The sequence below is a fragment of the Aspergillus karnatakaensis genome (assembly GCF_047715665.1).
Source record: "Aspergillus karnatakaensis strain CBS 102800 unplaced genomic scaffold BJY04scaffold_37, whole genome shotgun sequence".
NCBI classification, from domain to species: Eukaryota; Fungi; Ascomycota; class Eurotiomycetes; order Eurotiales; family Aspergillaceae; genus Aspergillus; species Aspergillus karnatakaensis.
In genome coordinates, this window is record NW_027395749.1 from 176,419 (window position 1) to 197,058 (window position 20,640).

Here is a 20,640-nt window from a genome sequence, read left to right on the forward strand (position 1 = left end):
GACAAGATCTTCACACTGGACAGTGGACAGTGACTTCATAGTTCACGTGATTCAGCGGCCAAGGCCCGAGGGCGATTCGAAGCTAGGTAAAAAATAGCAGACCACTGTGCTGCACAAAGACAATCGAACCGTGGATGCGATCAATCGCCCTGTGCAATAGTAACATTACTCAAAGCATCCAACCTTACGTGGAATGATAATATAGACAGCTGCGCTCATCTCGCCGCGTTTTCGGGTGTTCCTTGAGTTCCAGTAATACTCACTCATTGCTGGCCTGCAACAATGGCTCGCCATGGGGATACTCGCTCACCATCACCTGTAGGCAGCACATATTCATCATCCAGACGGAGTCGCAGAGACGACGAGCGTCATGAGCGAAAACGAGACGATGGTCGAGCTTACCGCAGGTCTCGCAGCCCGGAGGTACATATCCTGTTATCTTGTTTTTTTTTTTGCTTCTGAATATGCCTAATCACCTACATTTTCTAGCGGCGATATCGCGAACGCGAACGTGAACGTGACCGCGACCGGGATTCGTACCGACGACGTGACCGCTCCCTAGACAGACGAGACCACCGCGATGATGATGGTTACCGACGACGAGACCGTTCCCGAGACCGACGTCGCTCAAGAGATAGGGATCATGACCGTGACTACCGCCGACGAAGCCGAAGCCGCGATAGGGAATACCGAAGCAGGCGAGATGACTCCCGCGACAGGCCGCGAAGACGGACGGACGATTCTGCTGACTTGAAGCACAAGTCTAGACGGGACGATAGCCGAGATCGGGCCAGAGGCTCCGAGCCAAAATCCCGCGATGTAAGTCTCTTGACGCTCACCTTACAGTTGAGCACTGCTAAACTGGCTGCAGATCTCGAAACCCTCAACGCCAACTCGTGCAGCGCCCACAGAAGACGAGAAAAGAGCCGAGCGGCTGGCTAAACTAGAGGCGTGGAAGCAAAAACAAGCAGCTGAGAAAGAACGAAAAGAGAAAGAAGCTGCGGCTGCGGGTGGTGCAAAGAACATACTGGAAGAGATCGATAAAAAGTCTGGATTTTCCCCAGCCGTTAGTTCCCCCCAGTCTCCTGCCACTCACGGCGTTGATACCACCCCAGCTACATATGCTGGGAAGTTCGATCCAAAAGCTATTGCCAAGAATGCCGCTCAAGCTCCGGCCGCCTCCTCTGTTTTGGGAGATGATGTGGCTGTTCCCTCTGCCAAATCAGTGGGTAGTCAGCTTACCGCAAAGGTACAAGCTAACAAACCTCCAAGTTCAGCCACATCAGGTACGTCAACTCTGATATCAGTGTACGGCTTATCTACTCACGCTTTGTTCATAGCATCTCTGAAAGCCAAGGGCAATGTGGGAAGATTTGGGCTGGGAACCAAGCAAGTAGCGGATACTGAGAAGTCGGCCGCGACAAAGACGCTTGGGTTCGGCGAAGAAGAATCTACCAAGAGGAAGTTAGAACGTCTTCCCACTCCACCCCTAGAAGATGCAGACGGCAACAAGGGGTTAGATGCAATTGCGAATAATGGTGATGAGGACGACGATGTCGACATGCAGGATGGCGAGACCGAAGAGGAGGCCGCTGCTGCTGCCCGTGCAGCTGCCGAGCGGCGAGAGGAGCGCTTACAGAATGGAAATATCGCCACTCAAGAAATCAATGGTGATACATCATCTAAAGAGGAGGTTTCCGATGAGATGGAAGTTGATGCTCAGGAGGAGGCGGAGGAGGTCGATCCTTTAGACGCATTCATGTCCGGACTCGCAGACACTGCACCGCCAAAGAAGAAATTTGGCACCACATTCTCGAAGAAACAGGAGCCTGAGGCTCTCTTTGGCGATGATAATGATTTGGGTATGACTGCTGTGGGTGAAGGTGACGCAGAAGATTTCCTTGCCATTGCGAACAAAGCCAAGAAGAAGAAGGACATCCCAACCGTGAACCACGCAAAGGTCGAATACGAATCATTCCGGAGGAAGTTTTACACCGAGCCGTCAGATTTGGCCCAAATGTCCGAAGAAGAAGCAGCGAGCTTGCGGCTTGAACTTGATGGCATCAAAGTTCGTGGGTTGGACGTTCCTAAGCCAGTACAGAAGTGGTCACAGTGCGGATTGGGTATACAGACGCTGGACGTCGTGGAAAAGCTTGGCTTTGAGGGTTTAACCTCAATTCAGGCCCAGGCGATTCCTGCCATTATGTCTGGCCGCGATGTCATCGGTGTGGCAAAGACAGGTTCAGGAAAGACAATGGCCTTCCTCATTCCAATGTTTCGACATATCAGAGATCAACGGCCGCTTGACAATATGGAGGGCCCGGTGGGATTGATCATGACTCCTACTCGTGAGTTGGCAACGCAGATTCATAAAGACTGCAAGCCATTCCTGAAAGCTCTCGGACTTCGAGCCGTTTGTGCTTATGGCGGTGCGCCTATCAAAGATCAGATTGCTGAGTTGAAGCGCGGAGCGGAAATTATTGTGTGTACTCCAGGGCGAATCATCGACCTTCTCGCTGCGAATGCGGGGCGAGTTACCAACCTGCGTCGAGTCACCTATGTTGTCTTGGACGAGGCTGATCGTATGTTCGACATGGGCTTTGAGCCTCAGGTCATGAAGATTCTCAACAACGTGCGCCCAGATCGACAAACTGTGCTGTTCTCTGCCACATTTCCGCGGAATATGGAGGCTTTGGCCCGTAAGACTCTTACCAAGCCAATCGAAATTGTCGTTGGCGGTAGGAGTGTCGTTGCGCCAGAGATTACCCAGATTGTCGAGGTCTGCAACGAGGACAAGAAGTTCATCCGATTGTTGGAGCTGCTGGGTAATCTCTACTCGACCGATGAGAATGAAGACGCACGGTCATTGATTTTCGTCGATCGCCAAGAAGCGGCAGATAACCTTTTGCGTGAGTTGATGCGTAAGGGTTACCCCTGTATGTCGATTCACGGTGGCAAGGACCAGATCGACCGCGATTCTACCATTGAGGATTTCAAAGCGGGTATCTTTCCAGTTTTGATAGCAACATCTGTTGCTGCTCGTGGGTTAGACGTAAAGCAGCTGAAGCTTGTTGTTAACTACGATGCGCCAAACCATCTAGAAGACTACGTGCATCGTGCTGGACGTACAGGGCGTGCTGGAAATACTGGAACGGCTGTCACCTTCTTGACAGAAGACCAGGAACGGTACGCCGTTGACATCGCCAAAGCACTCAAGCAAAGCGGGCAACAAGTGCCGGAGCCTGTGCAGAGCCTAGTCGATGCGTTCTTAGAAAAAGTCAAGGCTGGAAAAGAGAAGGCCGGCAATCTCGGCTTCGGCGGCAAGGGTCTCGAGCGACTGGATCAGGAGCGCGATGCCGCGAGGATGCGTGAGCGACGCACATACAAGACCGGAGAAGAAGGGGAAGATGAGGAAGAGAAGGAAGAGAAGAACGAAGAGGCTGAAGAGCGATTCAACAAGGCCATCTCTTCCGTTCAATCAGCTTCTACACCGCTACCTGGCGTGCCGAAGGGCATTGATCTCGACGGCAAAATCACCGTGCACAAGCGAGAAATCGACCCCAATGCGCCAAATAATCCTTTGGATAAAGTCGGCTCAGCTGTTGCGGACATACACGCGCGTCTCAGTCGTGCGGGAGTCATGCGATCCGGCGTACCCATTGATAACCGTGGCCCTGACGCTGGTGCTTTCCACGCTACGCTCGAAATCAACGACTTTCCTCGTAAGTCTCCTGAACATTGACACTATGAACAGTCTACTAACATACATTCCTCACTACAGAAAAAGCTCGATGGGCTGTCACGAACCGTACGAACGTTGCCAAGATCCTCGAAGCGACGGGCACATCAATCACAACGAAGGGCAGTTTCTATGCCACAGGCAAGGAACCAGGCCCTGGCGAGAACCCCAAGCTTTATATTCTAGTGGAGGGCGAGACCGAACTCTCAGTGACGAACGCAATGCGAGAATTGATGCGCTTGTTGAAGGAGGGCACAATCGCCGCGGCGGATAGCGAGGCCAGGGCTCCAGCATCTGGTCGGTATAACGTGGTATAGATTATGAACATGTATAACAATCTGCTTGCTTCGAATATATGCCTTTCAATGATGTGGTAGAAGTCTTCAATTCGACTCGTGAAGGTTGCCAAGTATGTAAAATGGGTCCTATTATAGTTGTAGCATTCGCTCACTCCCATCTTCGCGCAGTAGCAGCCCCATCCGCGTCCCTGGCTGCCCGCTCGTCCTTACTAACCTTGCTCAGCGTCTGCGCTTGCGTTTGCGCCTTTTGCGCCGCCAGCTTCGTCCCTAGTTTCCCTTTACCTGTAGTACTCGCGCCGGCGCGTTGCTATAGCCAACTGTTAGCACCACCAGTCACACACCAAGCAGAATACGCAATGCAAGAAAGCCAGCGAAACAAGAGGGGACGGTCATCAGTAAGAACGTACCTGAGCCGCCAACGCTGCCTTCGCCCTTGCATCACTTGTATCCTCCGCAGCCCCTGTAGCTGTCCCACTTGCCGATCCTGTTTCTGTGCTTGCGCCTGCAGTTGCGCCACCGCCGCCACTGGTCCCCAAGGTCCTTCCCGGCGACTGAAATGGGGACTTTGGTTTTGATTTCGCGGTTGCGGGGACGGAGGCGCGCGGCGCAGTTGAGGAGCCGAGGACACGACCAGGGCGAGAAGACGGGGAGGTCTCGGTCTCGTTTTTCGACGAGGAGCAAATATTTCCCATTTTCTTCAGTCTAGCGTCCAATGTTTCGTGTCAAGAGCAGGGTTTATGCGCGGGTGCGATGTAGATTCTCAATTTGGGGTTGCTGATCTGCCGGACACCTGCATGAGGGGGCGGGGTTGTGGGTGGTGCAGGTGGGACTGGTGTTTATCTGAGTCAAGTAGCTGAAGTACAGAATAGAACTGACGATTAAGTACACGATAGGATCAATTGAGAATGATCATTAACAGCTGAAAGCTAGACCGATGGTGCAATAGGGTGGCATTGATGGTCTCCATGGTCACTGGTGGCTGTTTCTGCCTGTTCTGATAAGATAGTGGACTTGGCGGTGAGGGCACGTGGATCAGGGCTGGCCGGATTAGGCTAGTGGGGGGTCTTTTTAATGCCTTATTTTGAAGGCATAAATTAAAAGGAAGAATTCGGCCGTCGTCGTTCAATGAAACATGGTCATCCACCTTACATCGATCATGATGTTGTTACCAGTCGTAACGCTGAGGTCGAAGCGAATTGCGCAATAAGCGCCTTCTATACAGGTTGAGTGGGCGAATTCGATATTGAGAAACGGCGATTCGCGGAGCAAAACAGACCTAACTCCCAAGGTCCTTCCCCACGTCCGCAAGGTCCTCACTGATATCAGAAATTCGGGTTGGCAGAAGGTTTGCAGGGAGCCCTCAAGGTCCCCAGCCCTTCTTCTGCTGCCCGTCATGCCTCAGGCCAGTGGCCCTCCTCCCCTCTCATGCTGCTGCCCCCGTCCTCGCCCACGCCAACTGTCATTGGTATGTGATCGCCTCGTTCTTGCTCGCTTGAAATTCCGATCAGGGCTGGCTGACCATCTTACTGTGGGTGAAGCATGAGAAAGAAATAGATGCTTTCCTGCTTTTGTCTCGCTCCTTCATAGAGCGTTCACCTGGGTCGACTGACGGCCGCTCAGAAAAATCAGTCAAGATGGCCACCCACACTGGAAAGGATGACTTCTGCCTCGAATGTCACTGGGAGTCCTTCCATCTGGACGGGAAAAGCTCGGAGGATTCATCCGTGGCCCCTGCATCCGACTCTGACCTTGATAAGGAGCACAATACCTCGGAAGCCCATGTTGACAGTGCCTGCTGTGACACTGACAACTGCTCCATCACCTGTCCTTCTGTCTGCGACGGCTTTGTTGACTGCCACGACGACGCTGCTTGCTCTGTGGGAGCGTGTGAAGAGCCCGACTGTCATGATCCTGCTCCCATCTGCTTCGACGAGCACTGCTTCGATACCGACCACAACCCTGAGATCACAGACCACTCATTAGAGTCTCTCTTTGGGCTGGGGATACCTATGACCTCAGACAAGAATGACTTCACTCTTCCTCTGGAACAGTGCCAGGGAGATTTGACTAAATCAGCCGAGCATGCTGCTACAGATCTGAACTCGAACTTATGTGCTGGGTCATTCTTCAATCCAGACTCAATAGCCATCACCCCATGCCATCCTCCCCACAGCTATCATCATGACCCTCACACTGCCGGCCTCTCTCATATCACTCCTACACATACGCACAACATGCTGCCGCCGTCGCTCCCTACACATAATGGAGTCAATCCTAACGATGTCTTCCATATGCTGGGAATGTGTCCTGACTACTCAAATCACTTCCACGTCCACGAAGCTTCAAATTGCCCGGAGACCATTGATGGCGCCGCCACATCCAACTCTTTCACCTGCCTCCACCTTGATGAAGACAGCCTAGGCAGCTTGATGAAGAACCCCATATACATGAACAACAGCCTTCCTGCCCGGGGGCCCTGCCGTTCAAGTCACCGCTGCCGAACCCACCACCATCACGCCCATCCATACTCACCTTACTCCAGACATTCTCGATCAAGTATCAGCTCGCAACTACTTCCTAGTCCTGACGAAACACCACCTCCATTAGATGGCGGCATCTCATCGGTCATAACAAGCCCTGACTTTTCCCCGGTTGATGGTGACCTGCATGTCTGCAAATGGGTTACAAGTTCCCGCGGCATCAACACAAGTTGCGGTGCCACATTCACAAGTGCTTGTGCGCTACAGGAGCATCTTGTCTCAAGGCACATGGGTCCTGTTAATGGTGCCAAGGGAACAGGATACTACTGCTGCTGGGAAGGATGCAGCCGTCCGGGCGAGCCGTTCTCGCAAAAGTCCAAGTTGCAGGGACACTTTCTCACACATAGCAATTGTGAGCCCCCAGTTTCTGAGTATGTGATCGTCAACTGATTGTCTAGATAAAAACTTCCAATGCACAGTCTGCGGAAAGCTCTTCGCCCGACAAGCAACGCTAGAGCGCCACGAGCGAAGCCATCGAGGCGAGAAGCCGTACAAATGTGCAGACTGTGGCAAGTCGTTTACCGATAGCAGTGAACTAAGTATGTCATTCCCCCTGGTTTTGTTCGTGCCTTTCCTGACGAATTAGAAACGCATTCTCGAACTCACACCGGCGAGAAGCCGTTCAAGTGCACATTCCCAGGATGCAACTTCCAAACTGGCGATTCATCTAATATGTCCAGCCACAGACTCAGTGTGTTCCTCCATTTCGTCGTTTATTACGAAAATGCTAACAAGTTAAGCTCATGGCGAACGAAGACACAAATGTCACTACCCCAACTGCAACAAGAGCTTTACTCGACCGGGTATGTCATCGGCCATATCTCTCTACAACATATTACTCAACTAACAGTGTCCATAGATCAACTCAAACGCCACATGCGCTCAACACATAAAACCGACCAATTCCCTACTCCGAGTCCTTCCCTCCTCGGCTCGTCAGATGACTTTCAAATGCATGTTCCTTTCGGTGCAGTTGTCTAGTTGTCTAGCGAATACAAAGAAAGAGATGGTGTAATATCTGATTCTGATTCTACTCATGCTGATACAAGGTCATGATGATACCAAACAGCGGCGCTAGGGCGTTATCGATGGAGGATAAAGAAACGAGGCTATTTAATTCGCCTTGTTTCGGGGTGATAATCTATCTCTATATATGCATTTTTATGACAGGGGACGGAGTGCGGAAGGAAGTGGAGTGTATGTGTACATAGCGGTGCCCTGATGAGACGAGACGAGATGATTTATGATTGATCTGGATACCAAATACAATTAGTCAGTTGCCGCTCATGCTTCCTTACTTGCTCACAAGGTACCTAACTTCAAGACGCCTACCTGCTGCTTGTGTAAAGATGCAGCAAGCTAAGGCTGCTAAGCTCACCGTCTAGAACTCGGGGTAGCGGGTTTCAACCTTGGAAGCTGTTTCATTTCCTTGACGCGCACTTCAGTTCGAATATAGCGCACAAGCTCCCGTGCTCATGTTGTACATTACCAGCAAGGTACTTGGTCTGCGTACCTTGGCATATCCTATCGACAACTAGGTAATCCATAATCCATAGACCCATACCTAGTATAATCCACCCAGGTCCTCAATATTTCATCGCAGCCCAACCAATCCCTCCTTCCCCATTACCTATTACCACCCAGCAGCAATACCAGCAATTGGTAACTCCATCCTTAAACAAACGAAATAAAAAAACCACTAGTCATGCGCCCTCCCCTCCAACCCCTCCACTGCACTCCTCACCTCCCGAACCCTCTGTCCAACCCTCCGTTTAATCTCCTCCCTCACCCCCTCATCCAAGTCCTTCGGATCAAACGCCAGCTCCACAAGTCGACCCCCCTCACTCTCGACACCCCCAACACCACCCTGGATATTCTCGCTCCCGCCCTGGTTCTCGCCGGCCAGGCCAGAAGATGAGTTATCTGGGTCCGAGTCTGAATTGACCTGGGCGTCCGGGTTCGTGTAGAGCTCGTATGTCGCGACGAGGGTGTTTAGGGCGTCGCGCGCGGATTCACGGTCTGAGGCGGCGTAGATGGTGCCGTTGTCGGTGGATTCGGTGGCGATTTCGAGTTCGTCGGTTGTTGTTTCGTAGCTTTGGGGTCCAAAGGTTAGTTAATGGCTCGAGGTAAGGAAGAGTGAGTGGTATGGGAGGTGAGATTAGTGGGCGTAGAGTCATACAGTTCCTGCAATTCCTCGACAATGAGATCTGCTTGGGACTTCCCGGTTGTTTGTGGTGGGAGCTTTCGGACAGGTGTTGAGGAGAGTGTCCGGATATAGCTATGTGTCTTTTGAGGGAGGATTGGGTTGGCGCTGAGCTTGGGAAGCTGTTGCGCTGCTCTGGTTGAGATGGAGCGAAGCGGAACCCTCGAGCGGACAAGCCGGAGGGAGCTTGTTGGGAGCTTCGTGAGTCTAGGAGGCATTGTTTCTGTGTATACGGGATCAAGCTTATGGGGAGAAGTTTGAATGGTCAATTGATGAGATTTTGGGGTGAGAAGAAAAAAAAGGAGGATGAGGATGGCATGATGCTCGATGGGCTGCATAATGACGTTTATCTAATCAATGGTAGATTGATCTCACGTGCCGGCAGGGGGGAGATCTATAAGGGTACTCAACCCGCGAATTCTTTCTTTTAAGTTCTGGGGAAAAAAAAGGTGTGCATCCGGTGTTATCAATCAATTGTGTAATTGAAGCTATTTAAAGTCCAAACTTCATCCCCCCATTGGCACAAACCACACTACCCGTACACCACCCTCCATCCCCCGTACAAAGCATCCCCACCACCCCCGCAACCTCCTCCGTAAACGCTGGTCTGCGCCCGCCCATCTTCTCCCTCACAATTTTCTTTTGCTCTTCCGTCAACCCCAACTCCTTGAGCACGGGGTCACTCTCCAGCTCATTATCCGCCACAAGTCTGCTCAGCGGTGTATTGTCCTGGAATCCCTGAATCTGGTTCCAGAACCCCTCCCCAGTCTTGAAGTACATGTCGCCAGTCACAGGGCCGGGGTTCACAGCGTTGACGGTCGCGCGATCGGCGAGTTCGCGCGCCCAGGTACGCGTCATAGCTTCAAGGGCGGCCTTTGTGCCGCCGTAGACGGTCTGGCCTACGAAGCCGAGGGATGAGGAGACGGAGGAGATGTTGACGATGCGGCCGGTGCGGTTTGTTGGGAGGTGAGGGGCGATGGCTTGGGTGAGGAGAAGCGGCGCAAGGACGTTAATCGTGTAATGCCAGTTGAAGTAGTCTGCGTCTATAGGACCTTTCTCTTGGTCGTTAAGTGTGCGGTCAGCGGAGACGCCGGCGTTGTTGACGAGGATGTCGATCGTTGTGTTAGGAAAGCTCTCAGCGGCAGCGGCTAGGATCTGCTTCACTGCTTCTTCGGGTTTGAAGAGGTCTGCCTGCACGGCGACAACGCGGACGGAGTGTGTTGAGGCGAGTTGCTTGCATAGTTCTTCGGTTCGGGCGCGCGAGGATTCAGAGGTGAAGTTTAGGAGGAGGGAGCAGCCCTTTGCGGCGAGATTTTTGGCAATGGCTTCGCCGATGCCTTTTTGTAGCGTTAGTCTGGGGAAGACGTTGGGGTAGTAAATTGGGGCAGCGGTTTTGGGGAGGTACCTCGCGAGCCACCGGTGACGATGCCGAACTTTCCTTCTAATGGACGAGACATTATGTGTGTACTGAGTCAATGGAAAGGTATATGCAGGGAGGGGGACTCGGAGGAGGGGCAGTGTTCAAATAGTAAAGCAGACCGGTTAAATGGACGTTCGCATGCTGGCTACGTATGCCGTATACTCCACGATGTTCCACTCATTATCTACGATTTTCCCCCCGCCATCGGGAAATTACCCGATCCAGCCACCCAGGTGATCGAGGCAGGGTAATTTAGTGCCAGGAACGAGTCCAAGAGTAGTCAAATAATGAGATATTACCCGGCAAAGGATCCACAGATGTATTCATTCAGCAGAATGCTGGCATTATGATATTGATATATGTATGTATGTGGGATGTAATTAAAGCAGTGTTGAATGCAAATACTCCACTAGACCGGCCCTTTGAACCCAAAACACTACCCAGAAACCCCGTGTATGCCACTTTTATGCCGTTGAAGGACAATGCTTTTGAGCTCCATGTTGAGAAGAACCCCAGGTGTTGGTCGTAACATCGTGATCATGTTGAAAAAGTCTACGTCAGGGTATCGGAAATATTAAAAGAAAAGTTTAGTAGCGGTAGCTGCAACAGTTAGCGTGAGTCAAAGGATCTGGAGTGGAAGACATACTGGTCAGCCTTGTAAGGACCCTTGGCATCAAGACCAAGGTACTCGGCCTGCACAGGGGTGAGGGTAGAGAGCTTGGCGTTGACGTGAGCAAGGTGGAGGTAGGCAACCTGCTCGTCGAGGACCTTGGGCAGGACGTAGACGCCAACGGGCTTCTTGCCAGAGGTACCGAACTCGGGGTACTTCTCGCCGAAAGCCTTGTCCTCAGCCTTGAACAGAGCAATCTGAGCAAGAACCTGGTTGGAGAAAGAGCAGGACATGACGAAAGAAGAGTGGCCGGTAGCACAGCCAAGGTTGACGAGACGGCCCTCAGCGAGGAGGATGATGTGACGGCCGCTGGGCATCAGGTAGCGGTCAACCTGGGGTTTGATGCTCTGGACGGACTTGGCGTTGGCCTTGAGCCAGGCAACGTCGATTTCGATATCGAAGTGACCGATGTTGCAGACAATGGCGTCGTTGCGCATAACCTCGAAGTGCTTGCCAACAAGGATGTCACGGCAACCAGTGGTGGTGACGAAGATCTGACCGATAGCGGCAGCCTCCTCCATGGTCACGACCTCGTAACCCTGGACAGCAGCTTGGAGGGCGTTGATGGGGTCGATCTCAGTGACGAGAACGCGGGCACCCATGGTGTGCAGGGCCTGGGCACAGCCCTTGCCGACATCACCGAAACCGGCAACGACACCGATCTTACCGGCAATCATGACATCGGTGGCACGCTTGATACCATCGATGAGAGACTCACGGCAGCCGTACAAGTTGTCGAACTTGGACTTGGTGACAGAGTCGTTGACGTTGATGGAGGGAACAAGGAGCTTGCCGTCCTTGAGCATGCGGTAAAGGTGGTGGACACCGGTGGTGGTCTCCTCGGACAGACCGAAGCAGCCCTCGAGCTGCTCGGGGTACTTGTTGTGGACGAGAGAGGTCAAGTCACCACCGTCGTCGAGGATAAGGTTGAGCTTCTGGCCATCCTTGAACGCAGAGAGCTGCTGCTCCAAGCACCAGTTGTACTCCTCCTCGGTCTCACCCTTCCAGGCGAAGCTGATAAGATTAGCAGAGCACTCAGATAGAAATCAGCTTGACCTACACAGGGACACCGGCAGCGGCGATGGCAGCGGCGGCGTGATCCTGGGTGGAGAAGATGTTGCAGCTGGTCCAGGTAACCTCAGCACCGAGGGCAGTGAGAGTCTCGATGAGGACGGCAGTCTGGATGGCTGTGGAAGTTAGCCTTGACCCAGCGATCTGGCCATGTAAACATACTCATGTGAAGACAACCAGCAACGCGGGCGCCCTTCAAGGGCTGGTCGGCACCGTACTTCTCACGGATAGCCATGAGACCGGGCATCTCGATCTCAGCGAGCTCGATCTCGCGGCGGCCGAAGGCAGCCAACGACTATTCTTGTCAGGAATTGCACTCTTTCAGTATTCTGAACTGGAAAACATACGATGTCGGCGACCTTGAACTTCTGAGCGGGGGCAGCCATGGCTAATGTGTGAAAAGAAGGAAGAAAGGAGGACTATCGATGGATTGTTAGCAATTGAAGGCCGAGACGGAGATTCCAGCTATACTCACGAAAGGGATGAGGAATGAGAGGGATGGAAGAGAAAGAGAGGAAAGCAAAAAGGAGGGAGAGAAATGAAGAAGAGAAAAGCTGAAGAGGGGCTCGGGGATCGGCTTGTCCAGTTGTTACGGCGGGGCTGCAGGCCAAAAACGGGGCGGTCAACGCTCTTACTCAGCCCATAACGCTTTTATCTACGGTTGCTGATCGTATTTCGATTTATTATTGGACGAAATTGATCAAAATTTAGTTAGAGTCTTTCCTTTTAAGAAGACCACGCATCGTCTTAGGTGTGCATTCTGTGGTGGCCACCGTGGTGGTCGATGCTGGAGGTACTTTGTAGACCGCTACGGTAGTTAGTTATGCTGGACCGTTGCCGGGGAGGAAAACAACTTTCCTCGCTACGCTGCCTTCCGAGGTCAATTCCCCTCAAGAAAATCAGAGAATTACTCAAGCAAAGCTACCTAGCATCAGTGCGGTCTTCTCATCGCCAAAAAGGAGCGCGGCGTAGACACTTCGCTCGCCATAACAATAATACAATAATGAGGGGGTGTTTAATGCTCCAAGTCCAGCCCCACATTCTGAAGCAGCCTCTTCCTTCGAGGTCTTGGTGGTGCCACGGTCCTCAAACACGCGCAGCGCCAGATTTTGGTGTACAGAACATGGTGTCAAACTTTTCAACTTCCAGTCATACTCGAGAGAAACTTTAGCTTCTTTGCTTAGGAATTAGAATTCTAATACTCTACATACAGCTGCTTAATATGCAAGGTTCTTTGCACGCTCAAGACGACCAATATACTTCCCCACATTCGCCACCAACACCGTTAGGACCTAGGTATTCTCTCAATAGGGTAGGCTTTGGCAGCAATCATTATCTCAATGAATTGATGTCGAATCTTCACATTACACGCCGTCTCCGAATCGATAAGAGTTCATCCATCTCTGTGAATCGTTAGTATTGACCTAGATAGCAAGGAATTCACTGAGCAATACCTTATCATACGGCTTCGAGGAGTCACAGAACCGCAAGTCTGTGGCCAAGCGAATGACGCCTTCCGGATCCTTGTTGATAGTTGAGGCATGGATCTATTAATCCAAATTAGCTTACCACACGAGCTACTTGAACCTCGGAAGCATACCGTATGAGGTTTGTGTAAGACAACATCTCCAGCTTCATAGGCAGAAACAAGCCAGCGTCGGTTATGTTGCTTTGCGAACTCCGCCGGGAACTCTGAGAGCAGGCCAGTTGCCATCATATTTGAGTTAAATGCCGAGTGGGCTTCTTCCTCTGTCAGACCTGCCTGTTTGGCTTTGGTCGTGAACTCTTCCTCGATCTTGAGGCCGACGGGGTCACCTACATGAGAAGCTTAGCATATTTGGATCAATCAGCGTATGCAAGGCTGGTACATACCGTCCTCTAAGTATATGAGGCCTCCTCCGTTTACTTTAATATCTCCTATAGGCACCCAGCACGTCACACTGGTCGGCTCACCGTATCTCAAGAAGATCTGGTCATAGTGAACCCCAATCGGTTTCGTCCCCGGGATATTATTCCTGAAAATGCTGGGTCAGTTTCTGTGCAAGCCAAGGAAATGGCCTACATCAGCTAGCACGGATGAGAGAAGGTACTCACCTCAACAATGTCCGTTGAAACGTCAAGGTATCCTCCCCCCACGAAGTGAATCTCGCCACAAAGTCCCTCAAGTCAGGGTGATGACACAGCTTCTCGACATACCAGTCCTTGTAATGCGCCTCTATTGCACGGTCGACGAATTGATCTGCGTTTGAACCACCGGGGCGTCCGTTTCCACCTACAGCTCCAGCTCCGATCCCAGGGTAATCCTCAGGATCCTTAGTAGGGTTGAAGATACCCTCAACAGGGTCGGTGCCTTCTTTCAACACTTCAGTAGGAGCAAGATAGCTGAAGTATTGACGGCGGGCTTCGAGAACATCAGCGCGAGGGAGGAGTTGCTTTAGGAAGAGGTATCCGTCTGCTTCGTAGCGGGCGCGGAGTTCTTCAAGTCCTAGTCAGTACGCCGACAACAACATAGGAGCAGATAAGATAATAGGACATGCCGTCAAGAGGAAGATTTGGATCTGAAGGCCGGAGAAGGGCCGCATTTTCGGATGTGAGGGGGCCGTCATTAACGGCGAGGGTCTCCGTCAGAACTCCGGGCATATTGTAGTTCACCACAGTACGTAACTATAACTTAGGCTTCGAGTAGAACAAAAAGAAAAATCTGGATTCAAGAGCACTACGCTATACATCCACGACATTTAAATAACCCTCTCCCTCCCCAGAATATCCTGCATCCATGCCCACCCCACCAACAGAGCACTGTTACCCCGCCTTCTCCAACAACAGCTCAGCTGCTCACAGTTAAATTACTGCTCTGGACCCAGTGGCTTTCATCAAGAGGCGCATCATTGGAGGCTGGTTGGCAAAGCAAACGCCATTAGTGGAGGATTCTCCCACCAGATGCGTGGAAAGATTCTAGAATCGAGCAGCTCCATACGGGGAAAGGAACTCTTTTGAGAGGGATTGCTGCTTTGGGAAATTTTCCGGTTTGGGTGGTTTCCTTCTTGGGAAGGTGCATTTGTTCATTGTGGACCAGCCGTGATTCTAGTAGGTACTACCTGTATGTATAGAATAATAGGCCCCAGCATCTTGAATAATTTATGACGATCTCTTTTTTGTTGCCCTCGGTCCTTGCCATGGTGAGAAAAGCCAGATAGTGATTATCGTGGAGTCTTCTGCGCGCCACCGTCAATCTGAATGCTTGACGAGGGAGGTATATAGTCATATCCATAGTCATAGTGCATATTCGGCGCTGTCCTGGTTTACGCGGCTTGCTTCATGCATGATCAAAAGTTTGATATACCCTGCGCTCATCTACGTTTCTTGATGGGACTGTATTTTGGGTATAGTATGTCCAAAGCAGCGTTCTTGCCATTCAATCTAATTGATGGTCGGATTTCATACACATAAACGGAGTCAAATATTGGTTAAACAGATTCTTTGCCGAAACGGACATAACCAGGTAGCACTTGCCTGATATTTATGGCTCTGTAATTAAGTCAGATGGTTCTCCTGGGAGGTTCCCTAGGTAGGCACAATGGCGGCTGTTAATGTCGCAGTATTTGTGTATTCTTACTTAGTACCATGACGATAGCAACTCGACTGTCCAAGTCGCTTTCTTTATATTCTTCTTCTTCCAATTGACAGTAGCCTGATATCAAAATAGTCTCGATATTCGTCGGAAGAGAAGAGAAAAATGACATATTAATGCACGGGGCCCGTGAGACTGGCAGCCCGCAGGTACACGATGCCGATTGTAGAAGATAGCAAACAAATCTTATGACTCGGTTAAGTGTGAGCTTGCTGTTAAAAGGGAATAGAAAGATAGAAGTAGCATTCCTAGAAAAGTAGTCGTCTGAGAGGAGATGTAACTTGATCAGTGTGGAGAACTCGTGACACCATACAAAGAAGCAACCATCACTGCCGTGCGCTATTGCGAAGATCAAGGCGAATAAACACAAAACAGCCAGACATCCCTACGTAGCATCCGCGGCCGCCATAAAGTTGCAGTACTCGTCGTAAAGCCTGATAAGCGCAGCAATCCGGACCGGATCATCCTGGTGTTGGGCAAAAGCGTCCTCCAAGTCGCTCACAACTAAATACTCGGGAGAATACTCCTCCAAAAGCTGGGCAAATTTCTGCAGTTCGCTATTTCTGGTCTCCCCTGCACTGGTTTGCCGCTCGATGAGATCGCGGAGCACGCGCTCAAATGTATGCTGTAGATAGGGGAGCCCCCGGATGCGCTGGGCGAGCTTGGTATGCCAGTCTGGGATACGCTAGAGGTAGGACAGATTCCCGATAGTCCTTCGACGGGGAGACCAGTTTATCGCATGCTCTTGAGGGTGGGTATATGAATTGGTAATAGTGGAGGACTGCTCTGTCAGTTAGTAGTAGCTAATGACAAACTGGCAATTGTTTTACTAACAAAGTATCTGTCCATTACTCTTGGTGTGGTGATGAGGCCGTTAGCTGTCTTGGATGACAAACGAGAAAGATTCGCGAGTTGTGTTATTGATGGTTAGGAAGGGTGAGAATAGTCGTAGAGCCACCAGGCTCAAGGCCTCAACAGCGTGAGATGCTCAAAGATAATACAACCAGTAGCGACTGTATGTGAGGCAGCTGATAGTAGGCGTAAGTCTTGCAAAGCCAATGGTGAGTATCAAAAATAGTTCGATGGAGTAGAGAAGTTAGGACGGGTCTTGAAGGTGTGTTTGTGGGTAGTCAACAAGTATTCTCTGTTTGCAAACGCAAGGATCGGAAGTGATTTCTTCTCTATTGTGCTCTTTTCTGAACATTATTGTTCTAGCCTTTGACCTGAGACACTCTAGCATTAGATCCTCACAGTGATAGCCAGCCCTATACACAAGGCTATAATACTTTTGCTGATTCTATGGTGACTGGTAACAAGATACTAGATAGTGTATTCTCACTAACTTGAATGAAGCTATTTGGAAGACACTGGTATCAACCCACTCTCAACTTCATCGAGAACCCCAAGCTCAGGTGTATTTCAGCTACGGGTACAGAAGCATAGCCTGGAAGCCGTAGTAATTGTCCCTACCTTTATGTGAGAGTCGTGTGCGGAAAGAAAATACTGAGGGGCAACCTTGGAAGATATGTCAAAGGACCTAGTTGATGTTTACGTTACGTCCAGCCTCAAATGGGCTGTAGGTGTCGCTATATGTGCTTAAAGATTATACTGAAAGGCTTGGATAATATTCAGACTGAGCATAGGATACGGCCTTCGTGAGGTTAGTGGTAGAAATTGAGTGAGGCTTGGAGATATATATATTTGAGCACAAGGATGGACTAGCCCAGTCATGCGCAGTTTCCAAACAACCTTTTAACCAGCCGAGTCTATTATTTCTTCTTCTTCTTCTTCTTCTTCAAATAACATTAAGTCTATGACTATGATCATAAACCCCAAAAACGAAGCTGGGAAAGAATACAAGGGTAGTAGCTGGAGGTAAAAGGATTAGGGTATAAATTAGGGATATCGCCGGTTAACTCCGATCTATAGATCCGCCGTCTAGATTACTTCATTTCCATAAATCAATCCTTCCACGGGCGAATTTCCCACCTCTTGACATTATCCTCAATCACCAACTCCAGAGTTGTGAAGGTGATATTCTCGTAGATATTCTTTGCCGCAGCACGTGCTTTCGCATGCCACGGCCCCGTCCCACCAGCCCTGGCATCCTGTCGACTTCGCCAGACACCTAAATGCAACGTCAGCTTTGTCCACTTCGCCACATTAGACTACCACCCGTCTTCCAGGGATATGATCCACGGAACACGGATTCGTGATTGGGAACGGGGAAATCACATACAAGTAGCCAAATTCTCTCTCCTCCCGTTCTTGACCCCGAACCAGTACTTCAGCAACCCTCCACTCTCTGTCGCCTCTGCGTGCGAGCGCTCATCGAGCAAACTCAGCCGATCAAGGTCGACGTCCTCGTTTAAAACAGAACGAAATACGACAACGTAGAAACTATTCGTTGTCCATGTGTGGGGTTCGGCTTCTGAGAGCGTGGAGAGGGTTTCAAAGACGGTGGGCCAGTTAAAGGATTCTGTGTAGGGGGCTGTTGCATAGTCGGGGCGGATGGGTGTTAGAACTGTGAGGGCTTGTGCGAGGAGGCGTGATTGCGTGGGAAGAGTGGAGAGGTCGAGGAGGTGGTCGGGGGTTGTGTAGGGAGAGGAGATTAAGAGGTTTGTAGACGACTTGGTGGTTTCCTCTGCAAATTGTGATCGAAGGTCGGTATCATTGAGGAAGTTAGGAATCGTTGTAGGAGGGATTGAGATCCCGGAGTTGAGAATGTCGCTGTCTATGGCAGCGGGTACTGTCGTTGCGGAGGCCATTGTAGGGCAAGGCGGATCGATTCTCAGGTCCGAAGTCTATATCTAGGATAAAAGGCAGCAATTGCACGCTCAACGCCTTAACGCACAAAGAAAAGAGAAGATTTCTAGAGAAGGACTCGAAAGACGAAAGTCTCAAGCAAGACCAGAGCCGATGTAACTTATATACAAAGCAGGTGACTCAATTTCAGACCCAAATAACAAAAGAATTGAAGAAGATTTCGCCCCGAGCACGCAATAGGGCGATGGCGAGATCCCCCTTGAAAAGGGCATCACCGTTCCCTTGGAAATCGATCTGGGGAACGGCTAGACGCTTTATTAATAAATTCCTGCTCACCGAGTTTTGACCGCCTCTTCTATTAAGATTGGCACGTTGATGCTATTGCAGGGTTCGGAGTTCGGAGGGTTTGTAGATCTGATAGCGATTGGTTTTGATTGGTGTCGGGGGTTCTACTCCGTAGAGTCTACCCCAACTACCCCGTACTACCTATTGCTTGGAAGGCTACTCCATGTGGTTTGCTTGTCAAAATTCAGTTTTGTTGCATTATTGATGGTATCATTTGGGCCCAACCGTGTCTGAAAAAAACGCCGTGTAATGCTCACATTCCTGAGGACAAGTTATAAATCAAATCATTTCGAGGGTGGCGGCGGAGGACCCATCTTGCCGGCGCCCGTGTCGAGTTTTTTGTTTGGTAACGCAGGAACCTTGAACCCATTATTGGTCGCTTCCGACGATTTTTTGGCAGCGCTCTGTCCACCCACTTGAGTGAAGGTGCCTGAATTGAACCATCGATCTTCCTCCGCCTTGCGCTTGCGATTGAGCTCGGCTCGTACCTTGGGGTCGACCAGTTCGAGCCCCTGTACAGGAGTAAAGGCAATAGTACTGGCTGTACCTGCGGCACCGCCAAACGAGGTTCCAATACCTGAGGATCGAAGTCCTTTGGCTTGGAGAACGCTCGCAGTTCCACTTCCACCCTGGCCAAATGTACGGAGAGACGAAGCGGTACCACTGTTTACTGGAGTTGCTGCTCCCCAGCCCTTGTTGGACTTGCTCAGCCTTGCCCTTGTTCTCTGATCGATCTGTGTCGCGCGAATGCGCCCGTCGCTCTGCTGACCCATCATACCCAGCCCGACGGTTCCTTCGCCGGCGCCGTATCCAATCTCTGCCTCCTCCTTGCCAAAAGCCACCCGGTTCTGCGCCTTGCGAAGCTCAGTCATCGCTACAGCCTCCTTGGCTTTTCGTGCTCTCCTGCCACCACGCTTTCTTGATGGCTTGTCATCTGGGGCGGGAAGGGCTTTGGTTCCGGAGTTTGGAGCAGGCTCTGTCAGCTTCTCTAATCGTTGATAGCATTGTTGCTTGAGTTCTTCGCCAAGGGAACCGTCGGGGCTGTAATTTGAAACGTCGGCGCGAGTTGCGAGCACCATCTTGGCGGAAACGATGCGGATCGCCTGGCGCTTCAAATCGTTGGGGATGTCTTGGATAAGTTCCGAGTTGTAAAGAAATCCCTGTGATCTCACACCAATGTTCGTAGCGAAGCCCAGACCCTCCTTCTTCTTCCAGCCTTGGGCGCCTAGATTGCAAGCCGGAATCTTGGCAAGCTCTCGCAGTCCGCCGGTTTGGTTGAGAAACTGAGCTGCGGTTTCCGGTCCAATCAAGGCTGCTAGATTGGGAGCGATCTGGTTCATACGAGACTGAATGCTCTGTGTAAGGGCGGTGCGCTCGCGATCCAGCTTGAGAATCCTCTCGCAAGTGTCCAGCACAACCTTTAGCTCTGCCTCTGTCATCTCGCGCCCTCGTGTTGTTGTCCCTTCCACCGTAACGACCATCAGCGTAGGGCCATCTAGAATCGATTTCAAAGGCGTCCCAACCATGTTGTCTGCGGAGGTCGAGAGCGCTTTGATATCGTTCAGCGGCCCATTTTTGAGAATAGCAACGGTTTTTGCATAGTCGATCGAGTTTGTCACGAGCGTTTCAAGTTCTGGAAATCGAACTGAATAATGATCACGCAAGGATTTGTGTAGGCGTGTTAATTCATCTGCGGTCGATATAGCGACTTCAAACTCGTTCGTGACATCCGGGTTGACAGGTTCTTGCTGTTGTTCTTCGTCCTGGTCCTCTTCGATACCCTCAGCCTCAACCCCCTCAATTTCCTCGAGATCCTCGTCATCCTCAAAGTCTCTCAAAAGATCCTCGGCGTTAGACATGATGTATTGCTCACTGCGATAAAGCAGTTACCAGCTGTGAGTTGAGAAAGAGCGAATTTCATCATCGACGCTGCCACTGAAAAGAAATTGCTTAGTC

General features: G+C 50.9%; 9 protein-coding genes across 9 annotated transcripts; 2 read left to right on the forward strand and 7 right to left on the reverse strand.

The window, feature by feature from the left end:
• The first annotated feature begins 118 nt into the window (after positions 1-118).
• BJY04DRAFT_93609 (DEAD/DEAH box RNA helicase) lies at positions 119-4,243 on the forward strand. The gene is made up of 5 exons (XM_073721327.1): positions 119-423; positions 490-819; positions 872-1,286; positions 1,341-3,722; positions 3,782-4,243. The coding sequence occupies exons 1-5, from the start codon at positions 283-285 to the stop codon at positions 4,054-4,056; spliced, it is 3,543 nt and encodes a 1,180-aa protein (XP_073569325.1). The 5' UTR covers positions 119-282; the 3' UTR covers positions 4,057-4,243.
• Positions 4,187-4,730, reverse strand: BJY04DRAFT_220107 (uncharacterized protein; the record flags this gene model as incomplete). The annotated part of the gene is made up of 2 exons (XM_073716773.1): positions 4,187-4,345; positions 4,446-4,730. The coding sequence occupies 2 exons, from the start codon at positions 4,728-4,730 to the stop codon at positions 4,187-4,189; spliced, it is 444 nt and encodes a 147-aa protein (XP_073569326.1).
• Positions 4,731-5,202: 472 nt separating this feature from the next.
• BJY04DRAFT_93616 (C2H2-type zinc finger protein) lies at positions 5,203-7,921 on the forward strand. Its single transcript, XM_073721328.1, has 6 exons — positions 5,203-5,503; positions 5,577-6,930; positions 6,977-7,117; positions 7,165-7,269; positions 7,319-7,381; positions 7,438-7,921. Exons 1-6 carry the CDS (start codon positions 5,432-5,434, stop codon positions 7,557-7,559), a joined length of 1,857 nt encoding a protein of 618 aa, XP_073569327.1. The 5' UTR covers positions 5,203-5,431; the 3' UTR covers positions 7,560-7,921.
• Positions 7,922-8,033: 112 nt separating this feature from the next.
• BJY04DRAFT_93620 (uncharacterized protein) lies at positions 8,034-9,091 on the reverse strand. Its single transcript, XM_073721329.1, has 2 exons — positions 8,758-9,091; positions 8,034-8,671 (listed from the first exon to the last, which is right to left on the reverse strand). Exons 1-2 carry the CDS (start codon positions 8,997-8,999, stop codon positions 8,278-8,280), a joined length of 636 nt encoding a protein of 211 aa, XP_073569328.1. The 5' UTR covers positions 9,000-9,091; the 3' UTR covers positions 8,034-8,277.
• A 182-nt stretch (positions 9,092-9,273) lies between these two features.
• On the reverse strand, positions 9,274-10,238 carry BJY04DRAFT_220110 (SDR family NAD(P)-dependent oxidoreductase; the record flags this gene model as incomplete). Its single annotated transcript, XM_073716774.1, has 2 exons — positions 9,274-10,118; positions 10,187-10,238. 2 exons carry the CDS (start codon positions 10,236-10,238, stop codon positions 9,274-9,276), a joined length of 897 nt encoding a protein of 298 aa, XP_073569329.1.
• Positions 10,239-10,523: 285 nt separating this feature from the next.
• BJY04DRAFT_193643 (adenosylhomocysteinase) lies at positions 10,524-12,481 on the reverse strand. Its single transcript, XM_073711939.1, has 6 exons — positions 12,418-12,481; positions 12,290-12,361; positions 12,105-12,237; positions 11,932-12,058; positions 10,848-11,885; positions 10,524-10,801 (listed from the first exon to the last, which is right to left on the reverse strand). The coding sequence occupies exons 2-6, from the start codon at positions 12,326-12,328 to the stop codon at positions 10,789-10,791; spliced, it is 1,350 nt and encodes a 449-aa protein (XP_073569330.1). The 5' UTR covers positions 12,329-12,361; positions 12,418-12,481; the 3' UTR covers positions 10,524-10,788.
• An 825-nt stretch (positions 12,482-13,306) lies between these two features.
• Positions 13,307-14,582, reverse strand: BJY04DRAFT_220112 (uncharacterized protein; the record flags this gene model as incomplete). Its single annotated transcript, XM_073716775.1, has 6 exons — positions 13,307-13,345; positions 13,397-13,489; positions 13,543-13,757; positions 13,815-13,957; positions 14,037-14,374; positions 14,439-14,582. The coding sequence occupies 6 exons, from the start codon at positions 14,580-14,582 to the stop codon at positions 13,307-13,309; spliced, it is 972 nt and encodes a 323-aa protein (XP_073569331.1).
• Positions 14,583-17,455: 2,873 nt separating this feature from the next.
• BJY04DRAFT_93681 (uncharacterized protein) lies at positions 17,456-18,527 on the reverse strand. Its single transcript, XM_073721332.1, has 2 exons — positions 17,813-18,527; positions 17,456-17,701 (listed from the first exon to the last, which is right to left on the reverse strand). Exons 1-2 carry the CDS (start codon positions 18,339-18,341, stop codon positions 17,535-17,537), a joined length of 696 nt encoding a protein of 231 aa, XP_073569332.1. The 5' UTR covers positions 18,342-18,527; the 3' UTR covers positions 17,456-17,534.
• A 416-nt stretch (positions 18,528-18,943) lies between these two features.
• On the reverse strand, positions 18,944-20,582 carry BJY04DRAFT_93679 (U4/U6-U5 snRNP complex subunit PRP31). The gene has a single exon (XM_073721331.1). It carries the CDS (start codon positions 20,541-20,543, stop codon positions 18,969-18,971), a length of 1,575 nt encoding a protein of 524 aa, XP_073569333.1. The 5' UTR covers positions 20,544-20,582; the 3' UTR covers positions 18,944-18,968.
• Between the last annotated feature and the right edge of the window lie 58 nt (positions 20,583-20,640).

Bases quoted from the DNA above. Each gene is read 5' to 3' on its own strand.
- BJY04DRAFT_93679 (XM_073721331.1), bottom strand. From the start codon at position 20,543: ATGTCTAACGCCGAGGATCTTTTGAGAGACTTTGAGGATGACGAGGAT.
- BJY04DRAFT_93681 (XM_073721332.1), bottom strand. From the start codon at position 18,341: ATGGCCTCCGCAACGACAGTACCCGCTGCCATAGACAGCGACATTCTC. The intron at 17,702-17,812 runs GTATGTGATTTC...CGTTGCATTTAG, and splicing joins GAGAGAGAATTTGGCTACTT to GTGTCTGGCGAAGTCGACAG.
- BJY04DRAFT_93616 (XM_073721328.1), top strand. From the start codon at position 5,432: ATGCCTCAGGCCAGTGGCCCTCCTCCCCTCTCATGCTGCTGCCCCCGT. The intron at 6,931-6,976 runs GTGAGCCCCCAG...CTGATTGTCTAG, and splicing joins CTTTCTCACACATAGCAATT to ATAAAAACTTCCAATGCACA. The intron at 7,118-7,164 runs GTATGTCATTCC...CTGACGAATTAG, and splicing joins TACCGATAGCAGTGAACTAA to AAACGCATTCTCGAACTCAC.
- BJY04DRAFT_93609 (XM_073721327.1), top strand. From the start codon at position 283: ATGGCTCGCCATGGGGATACTCGCTCACCATCACCTGTAGGCAGCACA. The intron at 424-489 runs GTACATATCCTG...TACATTTTCTAG, and splicing joins GCAGGTCTCGCAGCCCGGAG to CGGCGATATCGCGAACGCGA. The intron at 820-871 runs GTAAGTCTCTTG...AACTGGCTGCAG, and splicing joins CCGAGCCAAAATCCCGCGAT to ATCTCGAAACCCTCAACGCC.
- BJY04DRAFT_193643 (XM_073711939.1), bottom strand. From the start codon at position 12,328: ATGGCTGCCCCCGCTCAGAAGTTCAAGGTCGCCGACATC. The intron at 12,238-12,289 runs GTATGTTTTCCA...TGACAAGAATAG, and splicing joins AGTTCAAGGTCGCCGACATC to TCGTTGGCTGCCTTCGGCCG. The intron at 12,059-12,104 runs GTATGTTTACAT...TAACTTCCACAG, and splicing joins TGCTGGTTGTCTTCACATGA to CCATCCAGACTGCCGTCCTC.
- BJY04DRAFT_93620 (XM_073721329.1), bottom strand. From the start codon at position 8,999: ATGCCTCCTAGACTCACGAAGCTCCCAACAAGCTCCCTCCGGCTTGTC. The intron at 8,672-8,757 runs GTATGACTCTAC...TGGACCCCAAAG, and splicing joins GTCGAGGAATTGCAGGAACT to CTACGAAACAACAACCGACG.